Source organism: Tupaia chinensis, unplaced genomic scaffold (genome assembly GCF_000334495.1).
Source record: "Tupaia chinensis unplaced genomic scaffold, TupChi_1.0 Scaffold000115_1, whole genome shotgun sequence".
Lineage (NCBI taxonomy): Eukaryota > Metazoa > Chordata > Mammalia > Scandentia > Tupaiidae > Tupaia > Tupaia belangeri.
In genome coordinates this window covers 2,242,202-2,265,350 of record NW_006159579.1, presented here as the reverse complement: position 1 = coordinate 2,265,350, position 23,149 = coordinate 2,242,202, and the positions used below count along the sequence as shown (strand labels likewise).

Below are 23,149 nucleotides of genomic sequence, written 5' to 3'. Positions count from 1 at the left end.
GAAAGAACAGAAGAAAAGGAAGACAAGCTCTGCTGGCCCTAGGAATAAAATACATCTACTCCTTCAAAGAAGCAGAAGATCTGAAAACCTTTTAGAGACTAAGCCTGCCCACAATCATCCAGAGCAAATGGGCAGACTGTATTGCCATCTAGCACAAAAAAGAATCAGACCCAGAACAGAAGCAGCAAAGTATCTAAAAAATAATTATTTCGGGACTCACAAACTGTCATTTTAAGGTAAGTGCCTGCCCAAGATAAGTTCTGGTGCTTCCTGAGAGAGCTGACATAAGATTACAGAGCTGCCTCCCTGCTTCAGTCTAGGAACTCACTTGCTTTCAAACATTTAACTTGGGTTGGAGACATAACCTTCCGGTTCCTGTTCTGGGCTCTAAGAGCTCTTTGCAGTCTAGAGGCACAGAAGTCTGAGGCTGACCTAGACCCTGTCCCTTCTGCTTCACAGTCATAGGAAGTTGTCTCCATCAAGGGACAAAGTAGGTTCCTGGTCCCAGAACTGGTTGAGGGAGGTGATGTGGGTCAGCACTGGCCCTCAGCACTCCTTGATAGGGGACAGGGAAGATGAGCAAAACTTTGGAGAACCAAGCAGGGGGAATCCTGGGTAAAGAACAGGGTCTTGCTCACTGGAGGGTCAGGCAACGGTGACTGAAGAGGTGACTGATGACAGATGGGTCAGCTACAGTAGATGTGTCTCCCAGGTCATGGTCATTCTGAGCGATCTTCCGAAGAACTCGCCTCATGATTTTTCCTAGGGGACCACAGACCTCTAGTTACTTAGTGACAGCACTCACCCACCCTCACCCTATTAAAGGCTTTTATCCACATACCTCCCACCACCACAGGGCCATCATTATCCCTAGAGACTTCTGAACATACCTGAGCGGGTTTTAGGCAAGCCAGGTGCATTCTGGATGTAGTCCGGTGTTGCAATGGGACCAATCTTTTCTCTAACTATAACCAACAAATTATTAAACATTTCTTCAGCACCCTTAGCCAGACTTCGAAAAACTAAGGAAGAGATGGCTTTGTGCTCTTATCTGTTTCTTGTTCAAGGCCCCACCCACAGAGTCCTTCTCGAATTCAATGCCCCTTCTTTTCCCTCTTTGTGACACAATGTCTCTTTACACTGTTTTGTTTGTTTGCTATAGAGCGCATGCACTCACCAGAGAGAGAGGAGAAAAGTCACTCCCTGGAGGGATGGCCACCCCACAATCTCTTCTCTAGTCTCCTCTTGGGATTTTGGGCACACATGCACATGCTCCCAGTGTGTTTTTCATGCTGCTGAGTCTGGGACTTGAACCCTGAAGTCAGCCATGCAAAATCCAGCCGCCTTAACCTCCATACCACCTGCTGGCCCTCTCTCGTTTTATCTTAACACACCTTGCTGGATCTCAGGGTCTAGAATCAGTCGGCTAGAGTTTAAATCCTACCTTTTTATCTGATGACCCTGGGCAAGTGATTTAACCTCTTCATTTTTAGAATGAGGGTAATAATAGGATCTTTTTTTTTTTTGAGAGGTTTTTGCTATAGAGTGTGTGCATTCCCCAGAAAGACAGAGAGAATCGGAGAGACAGAAAGTGAGAAATCACCCCCCTAGCGGGGGAGTGACCATGTTGTAATCCTTTCTCCTCCATTCTCCTCTCGGGGTCTTGGGCATGCACGCACATGTGCCCAATGCGTCTTAAGCTATGGGGTCAGGGACTCAAACCGTGGTTGAGTACAAGGGAGTCCAGCAACATAGCCATTACGCCATCTGCTGGTCCCTAATAGAGATTTTTGCTACTGTGTGTGTGTGTGCTTGCTGGAGAGTCAGAGGGACAGAAAGTGAAAAATCACCCCTCAGAGAGGATGGCCATGCCACAATCCCTTCTTCTCTATTCTCTTCTTGGGATCATGGGAGTCCAGCTATGTAACCATTATGCCATCTGCTAGCTCCAATAATAGGATCTTTTAAACAGATCATTTTTAAGGATTAAATGGAGTAATGTGCTTAAAGCATATAGATTAATGGTGGCACAAGAAAGTATTCTATAAATGTTGGCTATTATCCTAATGGAGAAAATAGTGGAGAATAAGCAGGAAAGGGCAATCAACCCTGGGATTCTTAGGATCTGTTTGTGGTTTAGGAAGCAGCTTGCTCTAGCCCCTCCCCAACAACTTGCAGTGGTAATTGTGTCTTCACATAAACCCTGCAGACCCTGCCCAGGGAGGCTCCTCACTCTGTTTCTTGAGCTCCTCCATGAGGGTGGGGTTGAAGGTATGACCATCACACAAGGTGACAAAGCAGTAGAGGCATTCGCCCTTCACAGGATGGGGGTGGCCCACCACAGCTGCCTCCGCAACAGCCTCATGTTCCACAAGTGCTGATTCCACCTCTGCTGTACTCAACAGGTGTCCTTGTCAAGGTAAAAGAAATGTCATGAGAGAGATCCCAGCCTCTGCTCCAGCCCATGTACCATCTGTACCCACAGGGTAGTTCTGGTCTAGTCAAATGGGGAAGGACCTTCATTCATTGAAATGTTTCCAGTTACCCGACCATCTAGTTTCTCCTCCCTCAGGTATGTTCTGGAGTTCATTCTTCCTCCAGAGCCTGGGACCAGAATCAAATGCTGCATTCCAAATGGTCTAGGCAAAGGATAGCCCTGGCTCTTGGCTGGGAGTTGCCATGGGAATAGAATGATATGGGAAGATGGTCCCTGACTCTCACCAGATACATTGAGCATGTCATCAATCCTGCCTGTGATCCAGTAATAGCCATCCTGATCCCGCCGGCAACCTGGGAAGAAATACACATCACAAATATCCCACATTAGGATACATAATCCATATTATCAAATTGCTACACCCACTGGAATAGCCTTCTAACAAATTCTTGCTTCTACTCTTGCCCACTGTGCATCTAGGGTCAGCCTCCAAGATGGCCCCACTGATCTCTTCTTGGAATTCATAGCCCTGCAATAGTGCTGTTTCTTATTGTACTAGGGTTAGTCTGTGTCCTCAACAGAATTTGGCAGAAGTGATGGGATGTCACTTTTCAGTTTTGGTTATAAAAGATACTGTAGCTTCTATCTTGGTTGCATTCTCTCAGATCATTTACACTGAGGGAAGCCAGTTGCTATGTTGTGCATATGCCTATGCAGAGACCCATGTGGTGAGAAGCTGAGGATTCCTCCCAATAGCCACTTGAGTGAGCATGGAAGTGGGTCCTCTAGGCTCAGTCAAACTTTCAATGACTGCACCTCTGCTGTACTCAGCAACAATATGATGGCAACTCACAAGAAACCATGAAAGAGAATCACCCATGTAAGCTGCTCACAGTTCCTGACCCTTGGAAACTGTGTGAGATAATATAATATTTGTTGGGTTTTGCTTTGTTTTAGTTTTTGCTATAGGGCATGTGTGCTCACCAAAGAGAGAGAGAATGCAAGAAATACCCCTCAGGATGGGACCAGCAGTTAGTGTAATGGCTACATCGCTGAATTCCCATGTAGTCGACTGCAGTTTGAGTCCCAGACCCAGCAGCTTAAACTCACGCCGGGCGCGTGTGCGTGTGTGCCCAAGATCCCGAGAGGAGAATGGAGGAGAAGGGATTGATTTCTCGCTTTCTGTCTCTCGGTCTCCCTGTGTCTTTCTGGCGAGCATACGCACCCTATAGCAAAAACCTCTCAAAAAAAAAAAAAAAAAACCCTCAGGAGAATGGCCACACCACAGTCCTTTCCCTCTAGTCTCGTCTTGGGATTTGGGGCACATATAGATACGTGCCTGGTGTGATTTTAAAGCTGTTGGGTCTAAGACTCAAACTACAGAGTTGGTCATATGGGATCTAGCTACTCCACACCACCTGCTGGCCCTGATACTTGTTGTTTTAAGCTGCCATGTTTTGGGGTAATTTGTTCCAAGGCAATAGATAATTAATATATTCATCTACAGTCTATCCTCCATAAATCAGGCCAAGTTATTTTCCAAACAGTGAGTTAGTTCTTATCACTCCCCAGCTTAAACCCAGTAAGGTCTCTGAATAAAATCCAAACTCCTTGCCATGGCCTGTAAGACCCTAGATTATATGTCTCTCTAACTTCATTTAATATGCTTCCCTTAACCCACCCTTGTGGCCTGATGGGTAAGGGAGCTAAATGCCACATGACCAACCATGCAGTTTGAATTCTGGCCCTGGTGACTTGGAAGACTCTGGCACACGTTTTTAAAAAAGCTTCCTTTGCAACACAGTCTTTAGTCCATTCTTGAGACACTTCACTTGATTTCTCCATGCCTGGTTCCTTCTCACCCTTTAGTTCTCTATCTCATGCATGTATATGCTCTATCATGCATGCATATGCTTACTTCAGAGAAGTTTTCTCTGGCCATCACAGTAGCCATCTCTGCAGACACTCTGTATCTCATTACTCTGTTTATTCTTCTTCACCCCTAACCAACTCTTCCTAAAAGTGGAAGTATAAGATACATGCCTTAGTGGAAGTCCAGGGAGGGGAAAGCCAACACTCACCATCTCCTGTCACGTAGTACCCAGGAAACTTCTTAAAGTAGGTGGTCTCAAATCGTTCATGGTTTCCATAGACTGTGCGCATGATCCCTGGCCAGGGCTGCTTGAACACCTGAGTAAAGAAAGAACAGTGATCATTATCTGCTATGTTGTCTAACTCATAACAATCATAGACAATCATAACTTTGCTAAATCTGAGGAAAAATGTTCTGAATGTCATTCCTGGAGAAGTAGAACAAAGTACAAGCTTTGGAGATAGATAATCCTAGCTCAGAATCTTAGCACTGCCACTTACTAGCTATGTGACCTCAGATAGATAACTTTACCTTTCTGAACTTCAGGATCTTCATCTGTAAATCAGAGAAAGTAAGGTCTGTCTTCCAAAGTTGTGAGGATAAAATGAATAAGATGTGGGAATTGCTTAGCACAGTGTTCTGTTAGTGATAAGCACATAGTAAATTTAAATTTCCTTTTGGGTAATCCCTCAGTAAAATAGGCCCAGTTTGATACAAATAAAACAGTCATAAAGAAGTGGGACCCAGACCCAGCTTCCTTGGCATAATAAGTAACATACTGAACTGCAGTGCTAGAAGCCACATGACTAACTAAAGGTTCAGATCCAAGGTTCGGTGAACCTAAAGCATGCTAAGCATGAGCATGCTTGCATGCTCAAGATCCTAGTGAGCTGGAGGGCTGAGGACAGGGACTGTAATTTGACAAGATCATATCGAAGGTACCGGTTTCCCTTTCCCTCTGTCTCTCTCCCTCCCTCTGTCTCTCTCTCTTATGTATGCATATGCTCTATCATACATGCATATGCTCTCTATCATGAATAAAAATAAACTTTTTTAAAAAAAGAACCCACTACTAGTAAGTAATCATTGCCTAATGAGTAACATTCTATGATAGCAGATTGATGTAATTCTAAGCTAAGATTCAGAAAGTCTAAATTCAAGTAATTGACTTGCTCTTGGGAAAGTGAAATAGTATGGTGTTGGGGAGCTGCTGAGGTCTATACAAGTATTTAACAATCAAAATTGTTAAATATTGAGCACTGTTAGGTCTGTGCTAACACTTGGATTATCTAATTTAATCAATCAAGCAACCATAAGAAACAAAGGTATTATATAACCTTATTTTTTAAATGAGAAAAATTAGGTTCAAAGGGGCCAGGTAACATCTGAAGTCACAAAAGAAGCCGAGCCAGGATTTGAACCTAGGCAGGCTGACTTCAAAACTCAAACAATGTTCCATTACGTTATGAAGCCTGCTTTCTCTAGAACGTTTGCCAAAAGAAGAGTTGGGACTAAGTCTTCCAGACCCATAAAGGTACCATGAGGAATCTGAGCAGACTCTATTTTTGGGTGGTTGGGGAGGCAAAGCGGTTTTTGATATAGGGCATGTACGCTCACCAGAAAGACAGAGACTGAAAGCAAGAAATCACCGCCACCCCTAGAGGGATGGCCACGCTGCAGTCCCTTCAGGATCTTGGGCATGCACGCACATGCACCCGGTGTGAGTTTAAGCCACCGGGTCTGGGACTTGAACTGCAGTCGACTACATGGAAGCCCAGCAACATAGCCATTATGCCAACTGCTAGTCCTGAGCAGACTAAAAATGTCATCCTTAAGAGCCTCACAGGCCAAAGGCAGAGATGTAGTCAAAGTATCCAGATGGATTCCCTCTTAAGTCTCTCAGCAAATGACAAACCCCCCAAACATGAAGTTCAGCCCTAAGCAGTTACCAGGAGAGATGAGGTTATAAACCAAAGCAAAGTACCCTCAGTGGACTCAGTTTCCCTCTCCTCAAAGATACCCAAAGATCATGGCCTCACCAGATAACCTTCAGCTTCACCTTCCAACTCTTCCCCAAACTCATTCAGGATTGCAGGAGCTACACCAAAGAATGGGAAGGTCTGGAAGCAAATGGACAAGAATGAGACAACTCTGACTCAACTCCAAAAGAGTCCCAGAGCCCTGAATTCCTCACACAAATAAGTTTGTTTCCCCATTCCTAGCTAAGCCAAATGTCCCCAATATTCTACTCCTGTCTAGCCCAGGACCAGCCAGGGAAGCCTCACTCACAGCAGAACCAGGCTTCATGGGTGTGGCACCAGGTAGGGGGGTCAGCATGTGGCCACCCTGTGGAAGTCAGATCAAAAGTTTGAGTCATTCTTCCCACACTGTCCCTGAAACCCAGCCTTCTGAACCTTTCACTCACCGTCTCTGTTTGCCAAAAGGTATCCACGATGGGGCAGCGTTGTGCACCTACCACCCGGTGGTACCACAGCCAGGCCTCAGGGTTGATGGGTTCACCCACTGTGCCTAGCACCTGCAAGGATGCCCGGCTATGCCTTGGGCAGGGGAGCAGGGGAGAGGAAGGCTCTGAGTATACTGGAAGTAAGGATATACATGCTCATCTTCCTTCTATTGCCCCCTCCCCTATTCTAGGTCAGGGAGTTGGGATGATGGAAATGAAGACACTGAACAAAGGCCAGTCAGCTCTGAGGGATACCCATGGGGTGGGGGAGCGATCTTACTTGGTAACAGGCTCATCGCCAAACTTCATGAGCAGACGGATAGCTGTGGGTGCTGTGTAGAACTTGGTCACCTTGTATTTGTCCACGATGCTCCAGAGGCGGCTCACATCCGGGTATGTGGGGATCCCCTCAAACTGACCCCAGTGAAGGTTGGTCATTCCCAGTCCTCTCAATAATCCTTCCATTCCCCTCCTATTCCCTCTGGTTCAGTATATTTTGCTCTTTCTAACTAACCATGTCTTCACTACCTGACCAGACTAGCCAAGAGACCTTCCCAATCATGATATACAATCCCTTAGGTCTTTTTTTGTTTTTTTGTTTTCCAGGAAATAGATTATTGTGTAAGTCCCCCTGCCTCTAGACTAAGTAGCCTTAGAAAATAGTTACCCAGGATAATCTTGTCCATCCCCCAGCTAGGTCAGGTGGCCATGGGTTCCAACTCAGTTCTCACCAAAACACTGCTGGCACCATTGGCCAGTGGCCCATAGGTGACATAAGAATGGCCAGTGATCCAGCCAATGTCTGCTGTGCACCAGAACACGTCCTCTGCGTGGAAGTCAAACACGTACTTGAAGGTCGTGGCTACATAGAGCATGTAGCCCCCAACTGTGTGTACCACACCCTGTAAGAGGAATGGAACTTTAGGTTGGGGCTTGTACATACTCTCACTAATCACCAAATGGAGGCTAAGCAGAGATGGAGGAAGATCCTCAAGACCTCTTGCCCTGCCAGCACTCCTTTCACAGTATCCATCTCTCTTCCATCTCCTTTTCTTCATCCCCCCATCTCATCTGTTTTATTATATTCCTAATATCACACATGTATATCAATCCATCATTCACACCAGCACCCACATCACTCACACACATGAACATTCTTAACACGCTCATCTAATAGATGTATTGTGTATTTGTGCCCACATATTCAAATGCACATTGGCGAAGTGAGGGGAAAAAAAGGATAATCTCTCTTTGCCTACTCTATCCCTATACTACTCTTAGGAAAAAGAGGCCAAAATAGTGTTTCTTAATGCCCATTGAGAATATTCCAAAGCATATGATGAGAAAAACATAGGGATAAGGTAGGTGGAAAGAAGAGTGACATAGTTTTTTGTTTTGTTTTGGTTTAGAAAGAGATTTTTGCTATAGGGCATTTGTGCTTGCCAGAGAGACAGAAAGTGAGAAATCATCCCCTGGGGTGATGGCCACACCACCATCCTCTCTCCTCTTGGGATTTTGGGCACTCAGGCACACATGCTTGAGTTTTGTTTTGTTTTGTTTTTTGGAGAGGTTTTTGCTATAGGGCGCGTGTGCTCGTCAGATAGACAGAGAGAGACATAGAGACGGAAAGCGAGAAATCACCTCCCAGGGGGGATGGTCACGCCGCAATCCCTTCTCCTCCATTCTCCTCTCGGGATCTTGGGCACACACGCACATGCGCCCAGTGTGAGTTCTAAGCCACGGGGTCTGGGACACGAACGGCAGTCGACTACGTGGGAATCCAGCAACATAGCCATTACGCTAACTGCTGGTTCCCACTTGCTTGAGTTTTAGGCTGCCGGATCCAGGACTTGACCCATAGTCAACTACGTGGGAGTCCAGCAATGTAACCATTATGCCATCTGCTGGTCCTGCATAGCTTTCTTTCTTTTTTGGGGGTGGGGGTGGGGGAGGTTTTTGTTATAGGGCACCTGTGTTCGCCAGGAAGACAGAGACAGAAAGACAGAAAGCAAGAAATCACCCCCCAAGGAGGGATGACCATGCCACAATCCCTTCTCCTCCATTCTCCTCTCGGGATGTTGGGCACACATGCAAATGTGCCCAGCATTGAGTTTAAGCCATCAGATCCGAGACTCAAACCACAGTCAACTATATGGGAGTCCAGTAACTACATAGCCATTATGCCAACTGCTGGTCCACTCTGACATAGCTTTTTTTTTGAGAGTTTTTTCTCTTTCTTTCTTTTGCTATAGGGTTCCTGTTCTCACCAGAGAGACAGACAGAAAGGGAGTAATCACCACCCTCCGGGGGGATAGCCACACTGCAACCGCTTCTCCTCCATTCTCTTCTTGGGATTTTGGGCACGCACGCACACGCTAAGTGAGTACGTTTTTTGTTTTTTGTTTTTTTAAAGAAGTATTTTATTTAACTTTATTTATTTATTTTAATTTGACCAGAGAGGGACAGAGTGAGAGTGAGGGAGAGAGGGAAAGTGAGAAAGCAAACTGCTAGGTCTAGGATTCAAACTGCACTTGACCATGTGGGAGTCCAGCACCCTTCACCACTGCACCACCTGCCAGCCCCACACCTGGTGTGAGTTTTAAGCCACCAAGTCCAGGACTTGAACTGGTCAACAACATGGGAGTCTAGCAACATAATCATTACGCGTGTGCTGGTCCCCTGACATAGCTTTTATGTCAATGAAAGAGTCATGTTTTCTTAGGGTTTCTGACTCACACACTGTGCCCTGGCAGGGGACTAGTCAATAGAGTGCCACGTGGAGGAAACTGAATTCTAAGCACTATTGACTTAGAAGCCCAAGGGGAAATCCCAGTGTTTACCCTTAGCTTTGAGTCAATAGGATAGCCCTTCTGTATATGGACAAAAAACCTCCATGTCAGCCACACAGACTGAAACTCTCCCCCTTTTTTTGATGCCATCAAAATTCCCACCTTAATTGTTTCATCCTGAGCCTTACCTCCTAGTGGTTGAAGATTTATGTCTTAGTTTGATTTACAAAAGGTAATGTGACATTTCTGAAATTCAGGCTTATAGACTAAGATCCATATAATTACATGCTTCCTCAGAAACTCACTTTTCGGGACCAGCAGTTAGTGTAATGGCTATGTCGCTGGACTCCCACATAGTCGACTGTGGTTCAAGTCCCGGACCTGGTGGCTTAAACTCATGCCGGGCGCATGTGCGTGCGTGCCCAAGATCCCAAGAGGAGAATGGAGGAGAAGGGATTGCGGCGTGGCCATCCCCCCTGGGGGTGATTTCTCGCTTTCTATCTCTCTGTCTCTCTGTCTCTCTGTCTGGCAAGCACACGTGCCCTATAGCAAAAACCTCTGAAAAAAAAAAAGAAACTCACTTTTCATCCCTATACAATATATACACACACGAATACATACTTGCCTTGGGTTTGCCTGTGGAGCCACTGGTGTACAGGATGAAGAGTGGGTCCTCAGCATCACACCACTCAGGCTCACACTCATCCCCTGCCTCTTGCATGAGTTCATGCCACCACAAATCAACCCCTTGGTTCCAGGAGATCTGGAAAACAGGAATAGGCAGTGAAGAACCTCAAGATGGAGGCAGGAGACTACCTACCGGGCACCTGAAAGGTGCTGGGTGGGACTGACAGGTGGAGGTAAAGGAAAGGAAGGAGGGCTCTGTGAGAGTAAAATGGAATAGAAAGCTCCATAGGAGCAGAACAGCAGCCTCTCTGGGTACTCCCAGCACCCTGCCATCTTTCATCCACCTCTACCCCAGAACTTCTGGACTCAGGCTAAGGAAGGCCCCTTGGTTGGTCCCTTCTCATCTTCAATTCTTAACTGAAATGTCACCTTCTTGGAAAGGTTTTACTTGAATGGTATCATAAATTATTACCCTTGCTGTTTTACTGATCATAGCACCAGTTTTTTCCTCATATAATGTACATTTCCAGTTACTTTTTTTAGTCATTTACTTGTTTATTGTCTCCCCAACTAAATAGTGATCTCAATGAAGACAGTGGCCTCTCTCTCTCTCTCTCTCTCTCTCTCTTTTCTTTCCTATATCCCCAATATTTAGCCAAGTGCCTGGCACTCAGTAGTTTTTTGCTGGATAAGTGCACAAACAGACCTACATATACCACATATATATTTATTGGACTAGTAGTTCATCATGAGGGATGCAGATACCACACAATTCAGAAACACAAAATTAGTCAGAGCTTGCAGGTTAGGTGGGCACCTGACCCTGTTAGTAGTAGAAGTCAACAGATCTTAGTCCAAGCACTTTCTCCTATATGCCCAAGCCCTGTCTATATCTGGAGGTTCCTAACGTAGCTCTGCTCCTACCATTAGACCCCTCAATGGGATCTCCCATAGAGATTTTGCCTGTGAGAACAGATTTTGTGCAGCAGGAACCCTTCAAGGTAGTGGAAAAGGACCAAGGTGGACTTCTCCCTCTATCTGAGAGCCTTTGATAATGACTTCCAATTCAGTCCTCCTGAAATTTCTCTAACCTCTTCTTTGAAACTGTTTTCCTTTCCTGGCAATATCACCTCTTTACACACCAGTATTTTTAGTCTACGCTCTGTTGGATGAAATTGTATCTTCTGAATTTATCCAAATTTTACACTAGATTTCAATCCCAATTCTGCCATTTCCTAGCTATATGTCTTCAGGTAAGTCACTTTGTAGCAAATTACTCATTTTTAAAATGAGGATAATTATTCTGTTCCTAATAGTCTCATGAGATTTTAGAATTATCAAAGGAGAAAGTATTAATCTAGTAAACAATAAACCTTAGATTACTCCAGAGAGTAGAGATTGGAGTGGGGTGGGGAAGAATGATGAAAGTTAGGAGGGATAGATGTTAGTTCAGTGACCACTGGGAGATAAATTTAAGGATGGAATGATGAGAACTGTTGGGGTGTGCTTTAGTTGTCACAAAAGTCTTACATATTCATTAGATTCCTGTATATTCAGTGGCTGGCAACTAGACATGGCAGTGTAAGAAAAATATCTTCTCCCTTATATTGATACATGCTAACTTAATGTGTGCATATTTGGTTAAAAAAATCCAAATATTAGTCACATACAGTAGCCCCTTCTGGGTGGAGGATATGTTTCAAAACTCCTAGTGGGTGCCTAGAACTATAGAAAGTACCAAATTCTGTATATACTGTTTTCTTCTTATGCATCCATACGTATGATAAAGTTTGAGGTGCAACAGCAAAACTAGCACAAGTTTCTTTTTCTCCTTCAGAATCTCACAGATTTGTTCTTACTGGGTCTACCAGATGGTGTAATGGTTATGTTGCTGGATTCCCAAGCAGTTAACTGTGGTTTGAGTTCTGGACTCAGCAGCTTAAAACTCACACCAGGCATGTGTGCATGCATGCCCAAAATCCTGGGAGGAGCCTGGAGGAAAAGGGATTGCTGCATGATCATCCCCCTTGGAGGGTGATTTCTCACTTTATGTCTCTGACTCTGGCTAGTGTACGTGCTCTATAGCAAAAAAAAAAAAGATTTGTTCTTACCATAGGTTTTAGCAACCTCGGCAAAAAAAATTTTTTTCTTTCCTCAAGTCAAGAACTTTCTCCTTTTCACTTAAAGAAAGTGCTTTTCAACTTCTCTTTGGCATTATCCAAATAGTCAGTTTCACTACTCCTATACTGGAGCCAAAATTAATAAGGATTACTTGAAAATAAGCACTGTGATGGGGCCAGCAGGTGGCGTGATGGTTGAGGCGGCTGGATTCCCACATGGCTGACTGTGGTTTGAGTCCTGGATCTGGTAGCTTGCTTTCTCACTTTCCTTCTCTGTCTCTCTCTGGTCAACTTCAAAATAAATAAATAAAATAATGATAATGAATAAAATTAAATAATTCTTAAAAAAAATAGAAAATAAGTGCTGTGATATCACAACATTCAATCTGATAACCAATATAGCTACTAAGTAACTAATGGGGTACATTGGACAAAGGGATGATTCACATCCTAGACAGGATGAAGCTGAACAATGCAAGATTTCATCATATTACTCAGAATGGCACACAATTTAAAACTTACGAGTTTTTATTTCTGAAATTTTTTCATTTAATATTTTGGACACAGCTAACTGAAATGGTGGAAAGTAAAACCATAGATAAAGAAGAAGTACTGGGACCAGCAGTTAGCTTAATGGCTATGTTGCTGGACTTCCATGTAGTCAACCGCGGTTCGAGTCACGGAACCAATGGCTTAAACTCAAGCTAGGCGCGTGTCCATGCGTGCCCAGGATCCCAAGAGGAGAATGGAGGAGAAGGGATTGTGGCATGGCCATCCCCCCTGGGGGGTGATTTCTTGCTTTCTGTCTCTCTGTCTCTCTCTATCTTTCTGGTGAGCACATGTGCCCTATAGCAAAAACCTCTAAAAAAAAAAAAAAAAAAGAATGACAAGCCTAATTGAAGTGAGAATGCCATTAAAAATGAAAAAAAGAAAAGAGGAGAGAGAAGCTGCCTATAACTTTAAGAACACAGGAACACATTCTGGTTTTTGTTTTTATTTTTGTTTTTGCTGTAGGGCACATGCACTTGCCAGGGAGAGACAGACAGAAAGAAGGAAAATGAGAAATCGTGCTCCTACCCCAGGGAAGATAAACATGCCACAGTCCCTTCTCTAATCTCCCCTTGGGATTTTGGGCATGCATGCACACGTGGCCGGTGTGATTTTTCAAACCGTATAGTTTGGGATTTGAACCACACAGTCAGCCATGAGGGATCCAGTGCCTTAACCTCCACAGCACATGTTGGCCCATACACCCTGTTTTTGAGTGTAAGAGCCACATGAGTCTACTCATACATTGTCACATGAATACTTTTTTTCCTGCCAAACGATCACTTAGATAAAGACCTTAATGTATTTAAGCAGAACTGTATTACTACTGCTTTAGACAAATGGTGCTGGGAACTGTGTGCTAAGGGGTGCCAAGGGGCTGTAACCTAATGACTAACGTAAGCTGGATTCCACGTGGTCCACCCTATTTCACATCACAACCCCAGTGCTTGAAAAACATGCTGGGCACATGTGCATGCATGCTTAAAATCCTGACAAGAAAGAGAAATGAAGAAAAGATTATGGTGTGACCATGGCCCATTGGAATGTGCTTTTTCCCTTTCCAACTCTTCCTGGCATGCACACATGCCCTCTGGCAATGGGGGAAAAAAAGGCACCAGATACACTGTGACTCTACAATGAGGAGACTCTTGTCATTTTACAAAACTATTTCCTAGGGCTGGCAGATGATGTAGCTGTTAGGTCACTGGACTCTCTCATGGTCCACCATGGTTCAAGTCCCAGAGCCAGTGGCTTGAAACTCACAGTGAATGTGTGTGTACGTGTACCCAAAATCTTGGGTAGATAATGGAGAAGGGATTATGGTGTGGCCATCCTTCCTGGGGGTGATTTCTCACTTTCCCTCTCACTGTCTCTATCTCTGTCTTTCTCTCTCTCTCCTCCCAGCTACCACATGTGTCCTAAAGCAAAAACCTCTTAGAAACAAAACAAAACCATTTTCTTTGTGTGCATGTACTTGTAGGAAGGAATGGAAGGGATGAGGTGTTCCAGGTGTGAAGCAGATAACTAGCACCAGGAAGCAGGGTGAGCTCATTCAGTGGAGCATACATTGGTTGTGAGTTAGGCTGTATGCCTATAAGGCTGAAGTCTGAACCAGGAAAGATATGAATTTTCTTTCTTTTTTATTTCTTTTTAAGAATTATTTTATTTAAATTTTACCAGAAAGGGACAAAGAGAGAGAGAGGGAGAGAGAGAAAGTGAGAAAGCAAGCCACCAGGTCCAGGACTTGAACCACTGTTGGCCATGTGGGAGTCTAAAGCCCTTAACCACCATGCCACGTGCCAACCCTGAATTTTCTAAAATACTAATTAAGGAGTTGGCTTTTGTCCTTGGACCAAAATAGCCTTAGGGAAGGTAGCTGCCGGATATGGAAGAGGAATATGAAGGAACTCATAGGTATGGTGAGAAAGGGCACCTGCAAACTGTGCCAGGCCTTCCCTTGATTATGTAAAGATGAAGGGATTTGGAGCTCTGCCATAATTCTTAGACTAATAAACCTGGACTTTTTAAAACTATTTTTATGCTCTTAGATTTTTTGTAACTGGCTGTTTTCACCTCCAAGAAAGTAAAATTCAGGAGTTTGTGACCTGAGGGTATTAAGAATTCTAGGAGTCAGTTATTTCTTTTCTAGTCTCCCTTTTAGAAATGCCAGTCTATCCACTGTATTAAAAGGAAGCAATGGGACCAGCAGTTAGTGTAATGGCTATGTTGCTGGACTCCCATGTAGTTGACTATGGTTCGAGTCCCAAACCTGGTGGCTTAAACTCATGCCGGGTGCGTGTGCCTGTGTGCGTACCCAAGATCCCGAGAGGAGAAAGGAGGAGAAGGGATTGTGGCGTGGCCATCCCCCCTGGGGGGTGATTTCTAGCTTTCTGTCTCTCTGTCTCTCTCTGTCTTTCTGGTGAATGAACTCATGTGCCCTATAGCAAAAAACTTCTCCAAAAAAAAAAAAAAAGGATGCAATAACAGTAACATTTATTGAGTACTATGTGCCAGACACCTTACATATATTGACAAAATTCTATACGATAGTTACAATTGTCATCCTTATTTTACAAATGAAGAAACTGAAGCAAAAAGCTTAAGTAACTTGTCCAAATTTACACAGTAGAAAGTGGCAGAGCCAGAATTTGAACCCAGGTAGTCTAGCTCCAGAGACTAGAATCTAAATCACTTAGTTTGTTACCTCTTTCAAAACAATGGGCTTAGCTCTCTGCTTGAGTTTTTTGGGTTTGTTTTTTTTTTTTTTTTTTGAGAGGTTTTTTGGCTCTAGGGTGTGTATATTCACCAGAAAGACAGAAAGAGACAGAGACAGGAAGTGAGAAATCATCCCCCAGGGGAGATGGCCACATTGCAATCCCTTCTCCTCCATTCTCTTCTTGGGATCTTGGGCATGCACGCACACGTGCCCGGCATGAGTTTAAGCCACCGGGTCCAGGACTCAAACCGTGGTCGACTACATGGGAGTCCAGCGACATAGCAATTACACCAACTGCTGGTTCCTCTACCTGAGTTTTAAAAGGAAAGCAGTGTCCCCTAGGAATCAGCTCTGTCTCCACTATGCTAATGAGAATAAAGAAAAGGGGCTTATATTTACCATCAGCCTAAGAGGTTAATCATAGCAGATTTAAAGTAAGATACCCTGTGGAGATAGTAAAACTTGGAAGAATCATGGGCTTTATATTTTATCTTTAATAAGAGAGGCCATTTGCTTTAAAGCATGTACATATGATCTCATTTCCATGGCTGGTAAGGTAACTGAAGCCCAGAGAGAAGAGGTGACTTATAGGCAAAGTCAAACACCTGAAAATTGGTCTCTGGACTAAAGACCACTCTCTATACTAATCTACTCTGAACACCCACTTAAAGATTTCTCTTCTTAGAACCACCTACAATGTGACTTTTGTTAAATTTGGCACTTAATTATATCTGAGAGTTACATGCAGTTTGTAAATTCCAAAGTAGTATATAAATATATTTAGGAATCTTCTCTGCTTTCCTGTATAAATGCTATAAAACTTAGGTTTTAACTTGTAATACATGTCTTACTCCCTAACTTAATGGAAAATCCCCAAGGTCAGGTTCTGTACCTCTTCCACCTGCTTCTCCTCCTATCTCTCTTGGCTCTGCCCCATTAAGTGTACAGTAAATGTTTTCTGACAGATTACCTGGTTCCTTCTCAAAAGCCTTGCCACAAAAGTCCTGGGCAACAGGAGTGAAGTGGGATATCCATTGTTATTGTTCTGGGATTCACGCTCTATGCCAATTCACAGAGGCAGCAACAGGTATTTTATTTCATAATCCCTCAGAATGGCTTAGATGGCAAGGGTCCCAGAGCAAAAGTAAGAGCGTTAAATCTGGCAGCCACCTCAATGGGGCAAACGGGCAAAGAGCAGATGGATACACAGACAAGCACACAGGAAAGCAGTGTTCAAGGCAGTGCAGAAGCGGATACCTGGGGCTGGACGCGCTTGGATTTCTCTTTCAGCTTACCCTGTTAAGAGCCCATGGAAAGGCTAATGAGCAGGGTCTGAGCAAGGGGAGTAGGAGGGAAAGAACAACAGTGTGCCCCAAATACCTGGCTGCCTCTTTTCCCTCAGGCTCCCCTCTCACTGGTCCTCCCAGCCTCCATTTTCCTGATACTGATTCCAGCCACTATACATGCAGAACTCCTAGGCCGACTGGGCTCAGCAACCTCCCCAAACTTAGACTACAACCTCTCTAACTCCAAGACCACTGAGGGTTCCTAAATTCAGTAAACTCAGTAACCCTTTGTTCTTTTTAACCCCAGAATTTTCATTCCTCATGCTCCTCAGACATGGAGCCCACCATTGGGATTTTTTATCTTTCCCACTGGTAGCACCAGATTCAAAGCTATCAAGGGCCATATGTTGAGAACTGTACACTGGTCCTTCCATGGTAGGCATCCCCTAGGCCACAAAGGTAGTCCAGAGTCATAGCTCAGTAATCAAGATGACTACAATATAGTAACAAAAGTCAGGTATTTCTTTCTTTCTTCTTAAAATATACATTTATTTATTTATTTGTTGTATTCTTAAGCCACTGGGTCTGGTACTCAAATCACAATTGACCATGTGGGAATCCAGCACCTTAACCACCATGTCCCCAACTCAGATATTTCTAACCCACACCTAAGTCCTGAGAGTCCTCTGTGCCCATTAGTATACCCCAAATAGCACAGGAGTTCCCCTAAAATCTCTCATGCTAAGTTCCCAAGGTACAGGGGTCTCTATCCACATTCAGGGTCAAAGTCTCTCAGCTCTAGAGGAAGCGTTCTTAGGGTTCCTTCCAGATTCTCAGCATTATAATAAGGAAACAAAAAAGGATGTCATGAAATTTCTGAGCAGGAAGAGAGAGAGAGAGACTTGTGAGCTCACAGGAAGGCACAACCATACCAGACTCACCTTCACATCTGGGCATGGCCTCTTCACTGGTGGGGACTGACTTGGGGAGTCACCCAGGCCTAGCTCTGCCCGCCCCAGGTGCTTGGCCACAATGCAGCATCTTAGTGGGAAACCTCTGAAGGAAAGAAAAGTCTAAAATGGGAGCCTGGTTGAATCAAAAGAGAATTCAGCAAGACAACCCATGGGGAACAAAGGGAACCTCGGACTAGGGAAAGGCCCAGGCAACCCAGGGCAGTAGTCAACAAGCCAAATACACTTACTTCTCTCGACACTTTTCCAGGGCCTCGTCAGCCAGCTCCTTCAGATTCACAAGCTTTTCCCCCCTGTAGAAGGCATCTTTGGGGAGCAACAGACATTCCAGGACTTAGTAGACACCACACTCCCTAGTGGGCACAATGTCCACAGAACCCTTCCTGAGTAGGCCTCCTGATTGGCTTTTCCGTCTGATTTTAGCTAACAGAGAGTCAGCTGAAGTGGGACCAGGAAAGGAAAGACAGGCAGTCCCTACCCATTCACTGAGCAGCTCCAAATACCAATGAGCTGATTGAAGTCCAAGGCTTGAGGTATGGGTGTTCTGGAGAAGGGGTGAGAAAATTAATCACCTGTAGTAATGAGAAGGCTGCAGCTGGAATCCAGGATCCGTTCACATAGTGACTCTGCAGAGAAACCTGCAAACTAGGGAAAGGGAGAAAGATTGAGGGAGAGAAAGAAGCCCCAGAGATTGAGAGTATAAGGAAAGGAGTTGCTCATGAAACCTACAAGATCTCCAAATTAGGATCCTAGAAGAAACTGAACAACTGATATGGACCTATGACACAAACATTCTAAGTTCTTTAGTTTATCATTTAAGACCCTCTATTATTCAGGCCCAACCTACTTCTCCAGAGTCCCATCTCCCACCCCTGCCCCTTTTCACTAGCCCAGATTCCTACCACAATGGAATGCAAAGCCCCAAGGCGGGCACATGCCAGCATGGCCACCACAAGCTCCAGGATCATGGGCATGTAGATGGCCACTCGGTCACCCTTCCGAATGCCTGCAGGTAAGAGAAACAGAACATGGACATGGACCCTTCCTGCTGCCACTTGCTTTCCTCCCATCAAGTAGTCCCCCTTCCCAGCTGGCCTTTTCAGGTCCCTTGTTACTAGATTTCTTCTATCCTTTGTCTCTCCCCCATAAATCCTTAGATACTCTAAAGCCAAGCCCCCCAATCCCTTTAATACACCCTGACACTCACCCTGTTTTCGAAGAACATTGCTGAACTGACACACTTGGACCAGAAGCTCACGGTATGTGATCTGGGTGGTCTCCCCTGGCTCATTGCCCTCCCTGAGATACACCAGAAAAAAAAAAAATCAGTGATTATGGGTACAACTTTTTCTTCAAACAAGAAACAGTAAGAGTCATAAAATTCATTCAGTAACACTAAGGCCTGCCACTGTCCTGTGAGCATGAACCATCAGCCACCACACCTTGAGTTGACTGGTCAGGTACTCTGGCCTTTCAAGATACTTTATACACATGTTGGTTATTATTGAAAAATATACTGTCCTTCATTGTTTATGTTATTGAAATAGCGTCATGGTTCCTTCTCTTCCATCCTAGGGATGTGTTAAGAGGAAACGATATCGCAAATGTGATTCTTCCTAATCAAGTATTGAACTGCATTGATGTTATTCATAGTAGGGCCTCCTGATCACTTGCACCTAAATCATCTAGGGAGTTTGTTAAAAAATAGATTCCTGGGTCCCATTTCAGACCTGAATGTGAATTGTAATCACAGGATCCAAGAATTCTCTTTATTACAAGCTGGTACAAAGAATTAGTAGGTGATTCTGATGCACGTTTAAAGTTTGAGAATCATCATCTCCTATTATCAGGTTTTATCTTGGTTTATTTTAGTCATTTCTTCATTCAACTAACTACTATATACATGTATAGGAATATCCTGATGGACAAGATAAGCAAGATCTCTGACATCATGGAGCTTATAGTCCAATGATAGTGCAGGTAATACACAAATAACAAATAAAACCAAAATAATTTCAGATTATTAAAAGCATTATGAAGAAAAATAAGCAGAATGATATAATCATGTGTGACTGGGGAATTTTTTTTTAATTAGCCAGAGGGTGTGTACACTCATCAGAGACAGAGAGGAGGGGGAAAGGCAACCCCCTAGTGGGACATGATCACAATTTTTTGTCTTCCATTTCTTCATCCTATAGGGGTTTGGGGTATGCATGCACATACATCCGGTGTGTTTTTCAAGCTTCTAGGACTGGGATTTGAACTGCATGATTAGCCATGTGGGATTAGCTCCCTTAGATCACAGGGCCAACCTGAGAAACACTGTTTAAAAAATACCTATCATCTTGGGCCAGCCAGTGGCATGGTGGTTAAGGCAACTGGATCCCACATGGCTGACTATGGTTTGAGTCCCTGATCTGGAAACTTGAAAAACATGCTGGGCATGTGTGCATGTGTGTCCAAAATCCTGAGAAAATGGAAGAGAAAGGATTGTGTTATGGTCATCCTCCTTGGGGAATGCTTTCTCACTAGCCCCTTCTGTCTCTCTCCTGTCAACACATATGCCCTATGGCAAATTAAAAAAGGAAAGAAAGATATCTATTTTATGGAACTATCATGATTGTATACAGATATTTAACTATAAAATGTTTCCCTTGGTGTTTTCTGTTTCTAATTTTACAATTTCTTTCTTTCTTTTGAGAGATATTTTTGCTATAGAGCACATGTGCTCGCCAGAGAGACAGAGACAGAGAAACAGAAAATGAGAAATCGCCCCCAGGAGGATGGCCATGCCGCAATCCCTTCTCCTCCATTCTCCTCTTGGGATTTTGGGCATGCATGCACATGCACTCAGCATGAATTTTAAGCCACCAGATCCAGGACTCAAATCGTGGTTGACTACATGGGAGCCAGCAATATAACCATTATGCCATCTTCTGGTCCCTAATTTTTAAATTTTTTTGGAGAGGTTTTTTGCCATAGGGCGCATGTGCTCGCCAGAGAGAGCTATAGGGCACGTGCACTCGCCAGACAGAAAGAGAGAGACATAGAGACAAAAAGCGAGAAATCACCCCCCAGGGGAGATAGTCACGCCGCAATCCCTTCTCCTCCATTCTCCCCTCGGGATCCTGGGCACGCACGCACACGTGCCCGGCGTGAGTTTTAAGCCACCGAGTCCGGGACGCGAACTGCAGTCGACTACGTGGGAGTCCAGCAACATAGCCATTATGCTAACTGCTAATCCCACTTGTCCCTAATTTTACACTTTCTTTTTTCATGCCAGGATATGCATGTGTGTGTGAGAGAGAGAACTCCCTAATGATGCCTGTTCATTGTAGTCCTTTTTCCTCCAATTCTCCATCCTGTCAGGATCCAGGGCCCCCAGGGGGGATGGCCACACCGCAGTCCCTTCTCCTCCATTCTCCTCTTGGGATCTTGGGCACGCATGCACACATGCCCAGTGTGAGGTTTTTTTTTTTGTTTTTTTTTTTGCTTTTTTTTGGAGAGGTTTCTCGCTATAGGGCGCGTGCGCTCGCCAGACAGAGAGAGACATAGAGACAGAAAGCGAGAAATCACCCCCCAGGGGAGATAGTCACGCCGCAATCCCTTCTCCTCCATTCTCCCCTCGGGATCCTGGGCACGCACGCACACGTGCCCGGCGTGAGTTTTAAGCCACCGAGTCCGGGACGCGAACTGCAGTCGACTACGTGGGAGTCCAGCAACATAGCCATTATGCTAACTGCTAATCCCACTTGTCCCTAATTTTACACTTTCTTTTTTCATGCCAGGATATGCATGTGTGTGTGAGAGAGAGAACTCCCTAATGATGCCTGTTCATTGTAGTCCTTTTTCCTCCAATTCTCCATCCTGTCAGGATCCAGGGCATATATGTGCAAACCCAGCATGAAGCCAACAGGGCCATCGGGGCCATGATTCAAACCCTGGGTCGTCAAGTTAGATTGGGCTTCCTCTCACAGGACTTAAATGCTGTGCCATAGTGCCAGTCTCAATTTTATGATTTTTTAAATAAGTAATAGATACAAGTGATCCTGGATAAAAAGATATGTGATGAGAAGTGTTCCTCCCAACCCTGTCTCCGAATCACACTGCCTACTGCAACTATTGTTAATAAAACTTTGTGCAACTTGCCAGAGACAATCACTATGCAAACAGGGCCTAGCGAGATGGAAGATGTAGAGTAACCCACCTAATGTGGAAAGATCAAAATAATCACTTTAGAAGAAGTTGACACTGTCAGTATCTTTCATAAGACCTTTTGGATATCATTGAAGATAGAAATTTTTTAAACTGAATTTTTAAAAGTTGGATTTTTTTTTTAAAGTTTTCTATAAGGTATGTGTGCTCACTGAAAACAGAAGAAAAAGTACCCTCCATGGGGGAATGTCCATGCCTTAATTCCTTCTCCTCCATTCTTCTCTCAGGATTTTGGGCACACCTACACATGGCCAATGTGTTTTTTAAGTCACTAGGTCTGAGACACAAATAGCACAGACAGTGGCCATGTGGCCATCCAACTACCTTGACCACCAACTACCTTGACCACTATGCCATCAGCTGGCCCAAAAGTTGGATTTTAATGCTGTTCAGGAAAGAGATAAGTATCTCATGTCCCAAACCAGGATTGAGATGGCCAGGGGTTGGGGGTGGGGTGGAGAGTTAGTCTACTGTAGGGACAGACCTGTTAGATAAGCATATATATATGCGTTTATGCTTATATTGTCTCATTTTTTTCTACAGAAATGATTAATACAATATGCACTATTCTGTATCTTGTTTTTAAAAATATTATATATATTTATGGGGCTGGCAGGTGGCATGGTAGATAAAGGCGCTGGAGGCCCAAATGGCAGACTGCAGTTTGAGTCCTGGACTTGGCGGCTTGCTTTCTCACTTTCCCTTTCTCTCTCTCTCTCTCTCTCTGTCTGGTCAAATTGAAAAAATAATAACAAATAGAAGTAAATAAATAATTCTTTAAAAATATTATATACATTCAACAAACTGCCCCTTCTCAGAATGTTCTTCCTCCTCCTTCAGACACCAGCATGCTGTAATGCCCCTTCAACACTACAGGCCATTGAATTCTCTCCTACTTTACCACCCAGAGTACTATGGAGGAGGTAACTGAAACATACAAAGATGTAGTAGCTTGGCCAAGGTCATACACTAATTTATGTAAGAGCTGGGGAAGTGCTTAGCATGGTGGCTAACGGCTCTGAACTTCCACATGGCCAACCACGGTTTGAGTCCCGGACCTGGTGGCTTGGTTTCTCACTTTCTCTCTCTCTCTCTCAGCCCC

General features: G+C 44.3%; 1 protein-coding gene across 2 annotated transcripts in view; it reads right to left on the bottom strand.

Annotated features, from left to right (window-relative positions):
• Positions 1 to 178: 178 nt before the first annotated feature.
• Positions 179 to 23,149, bottom strand: part of ACSS2 (acyl-CoA synthetase short chain family member 2) — a 60,056-nt gene continuing 37,085 nt past the window's right edge. Inside the window, exons 3-19 of one of the 2 annotated variants that reach the window (XM_006144039.2) lie at positions 19,040 to 19,131; positions 18,735 to 18,838; positions 18,405 to 18,477; positions 18,063 to 18,138; positions 17,803 to 17,917; positions 16,833 to 16,871; positions 10,189 to 10,326; positions 7,506 to 7,676; positions 7,055 to 7,188; positions 6,736 to 6,868; positions 6,600 to 6,656; positions 6,350 to 6,430; positions 4,519 to 4,627; positions 2,722 to 2,790; positions 2,234 to 2,410; positions 891 to 965; positions 179 to 762 (exon numbers count right to left, since the gene is read on the bottom strand). In XM_006144039.2, the coding sequence (XP_006144101.1) occupies positions 635 to 762; positions 891 to 965; positions 2,234 to 2,410; positions 2,722 to 2,790; positions 4,519 to 4,627; positions 6,350 to 6,430; positions 6,600 to 6,656; positions 6,736 to 6,868; positions 7,055 to 7,188; positions 7,506 to 7,676; positions 10,189 to 10,326; positions 16,833 to 16,871; positions 17,803 to 17,917; positions 18,063 to 18,138; positions 18,405 to 18,477; positions 18,735 to 18,838; positions 19,040 to 19,131 (1,771 nt within the window). In that variant the 3' untranslated portion in view covers positions 179 to 634. The remainder of the gene's footprint in view (positions 763 to 890; positions 966 to 2,233; positions 2,411 to 2,721; positions 2,791 to 4,518; positions 4,628 to 6,349; positions 6,431 to 6,599; positions 6,657 to 6,735; positions 6,869 to 7,054; positions 7,189 to 7,505; positions 7,677 to 10,188; positions 10,327 to 16,832; positions 16,872 to 17,802; positions 17,918 to 18,062; positions 18,139 to 18,404; positions 18,478 to 18,734; positions 18,839 to 19,039; positions 19,132 to 23,149) is intronic. The other variant, XM_006144040.2, reaches the window with a different exon arrangement.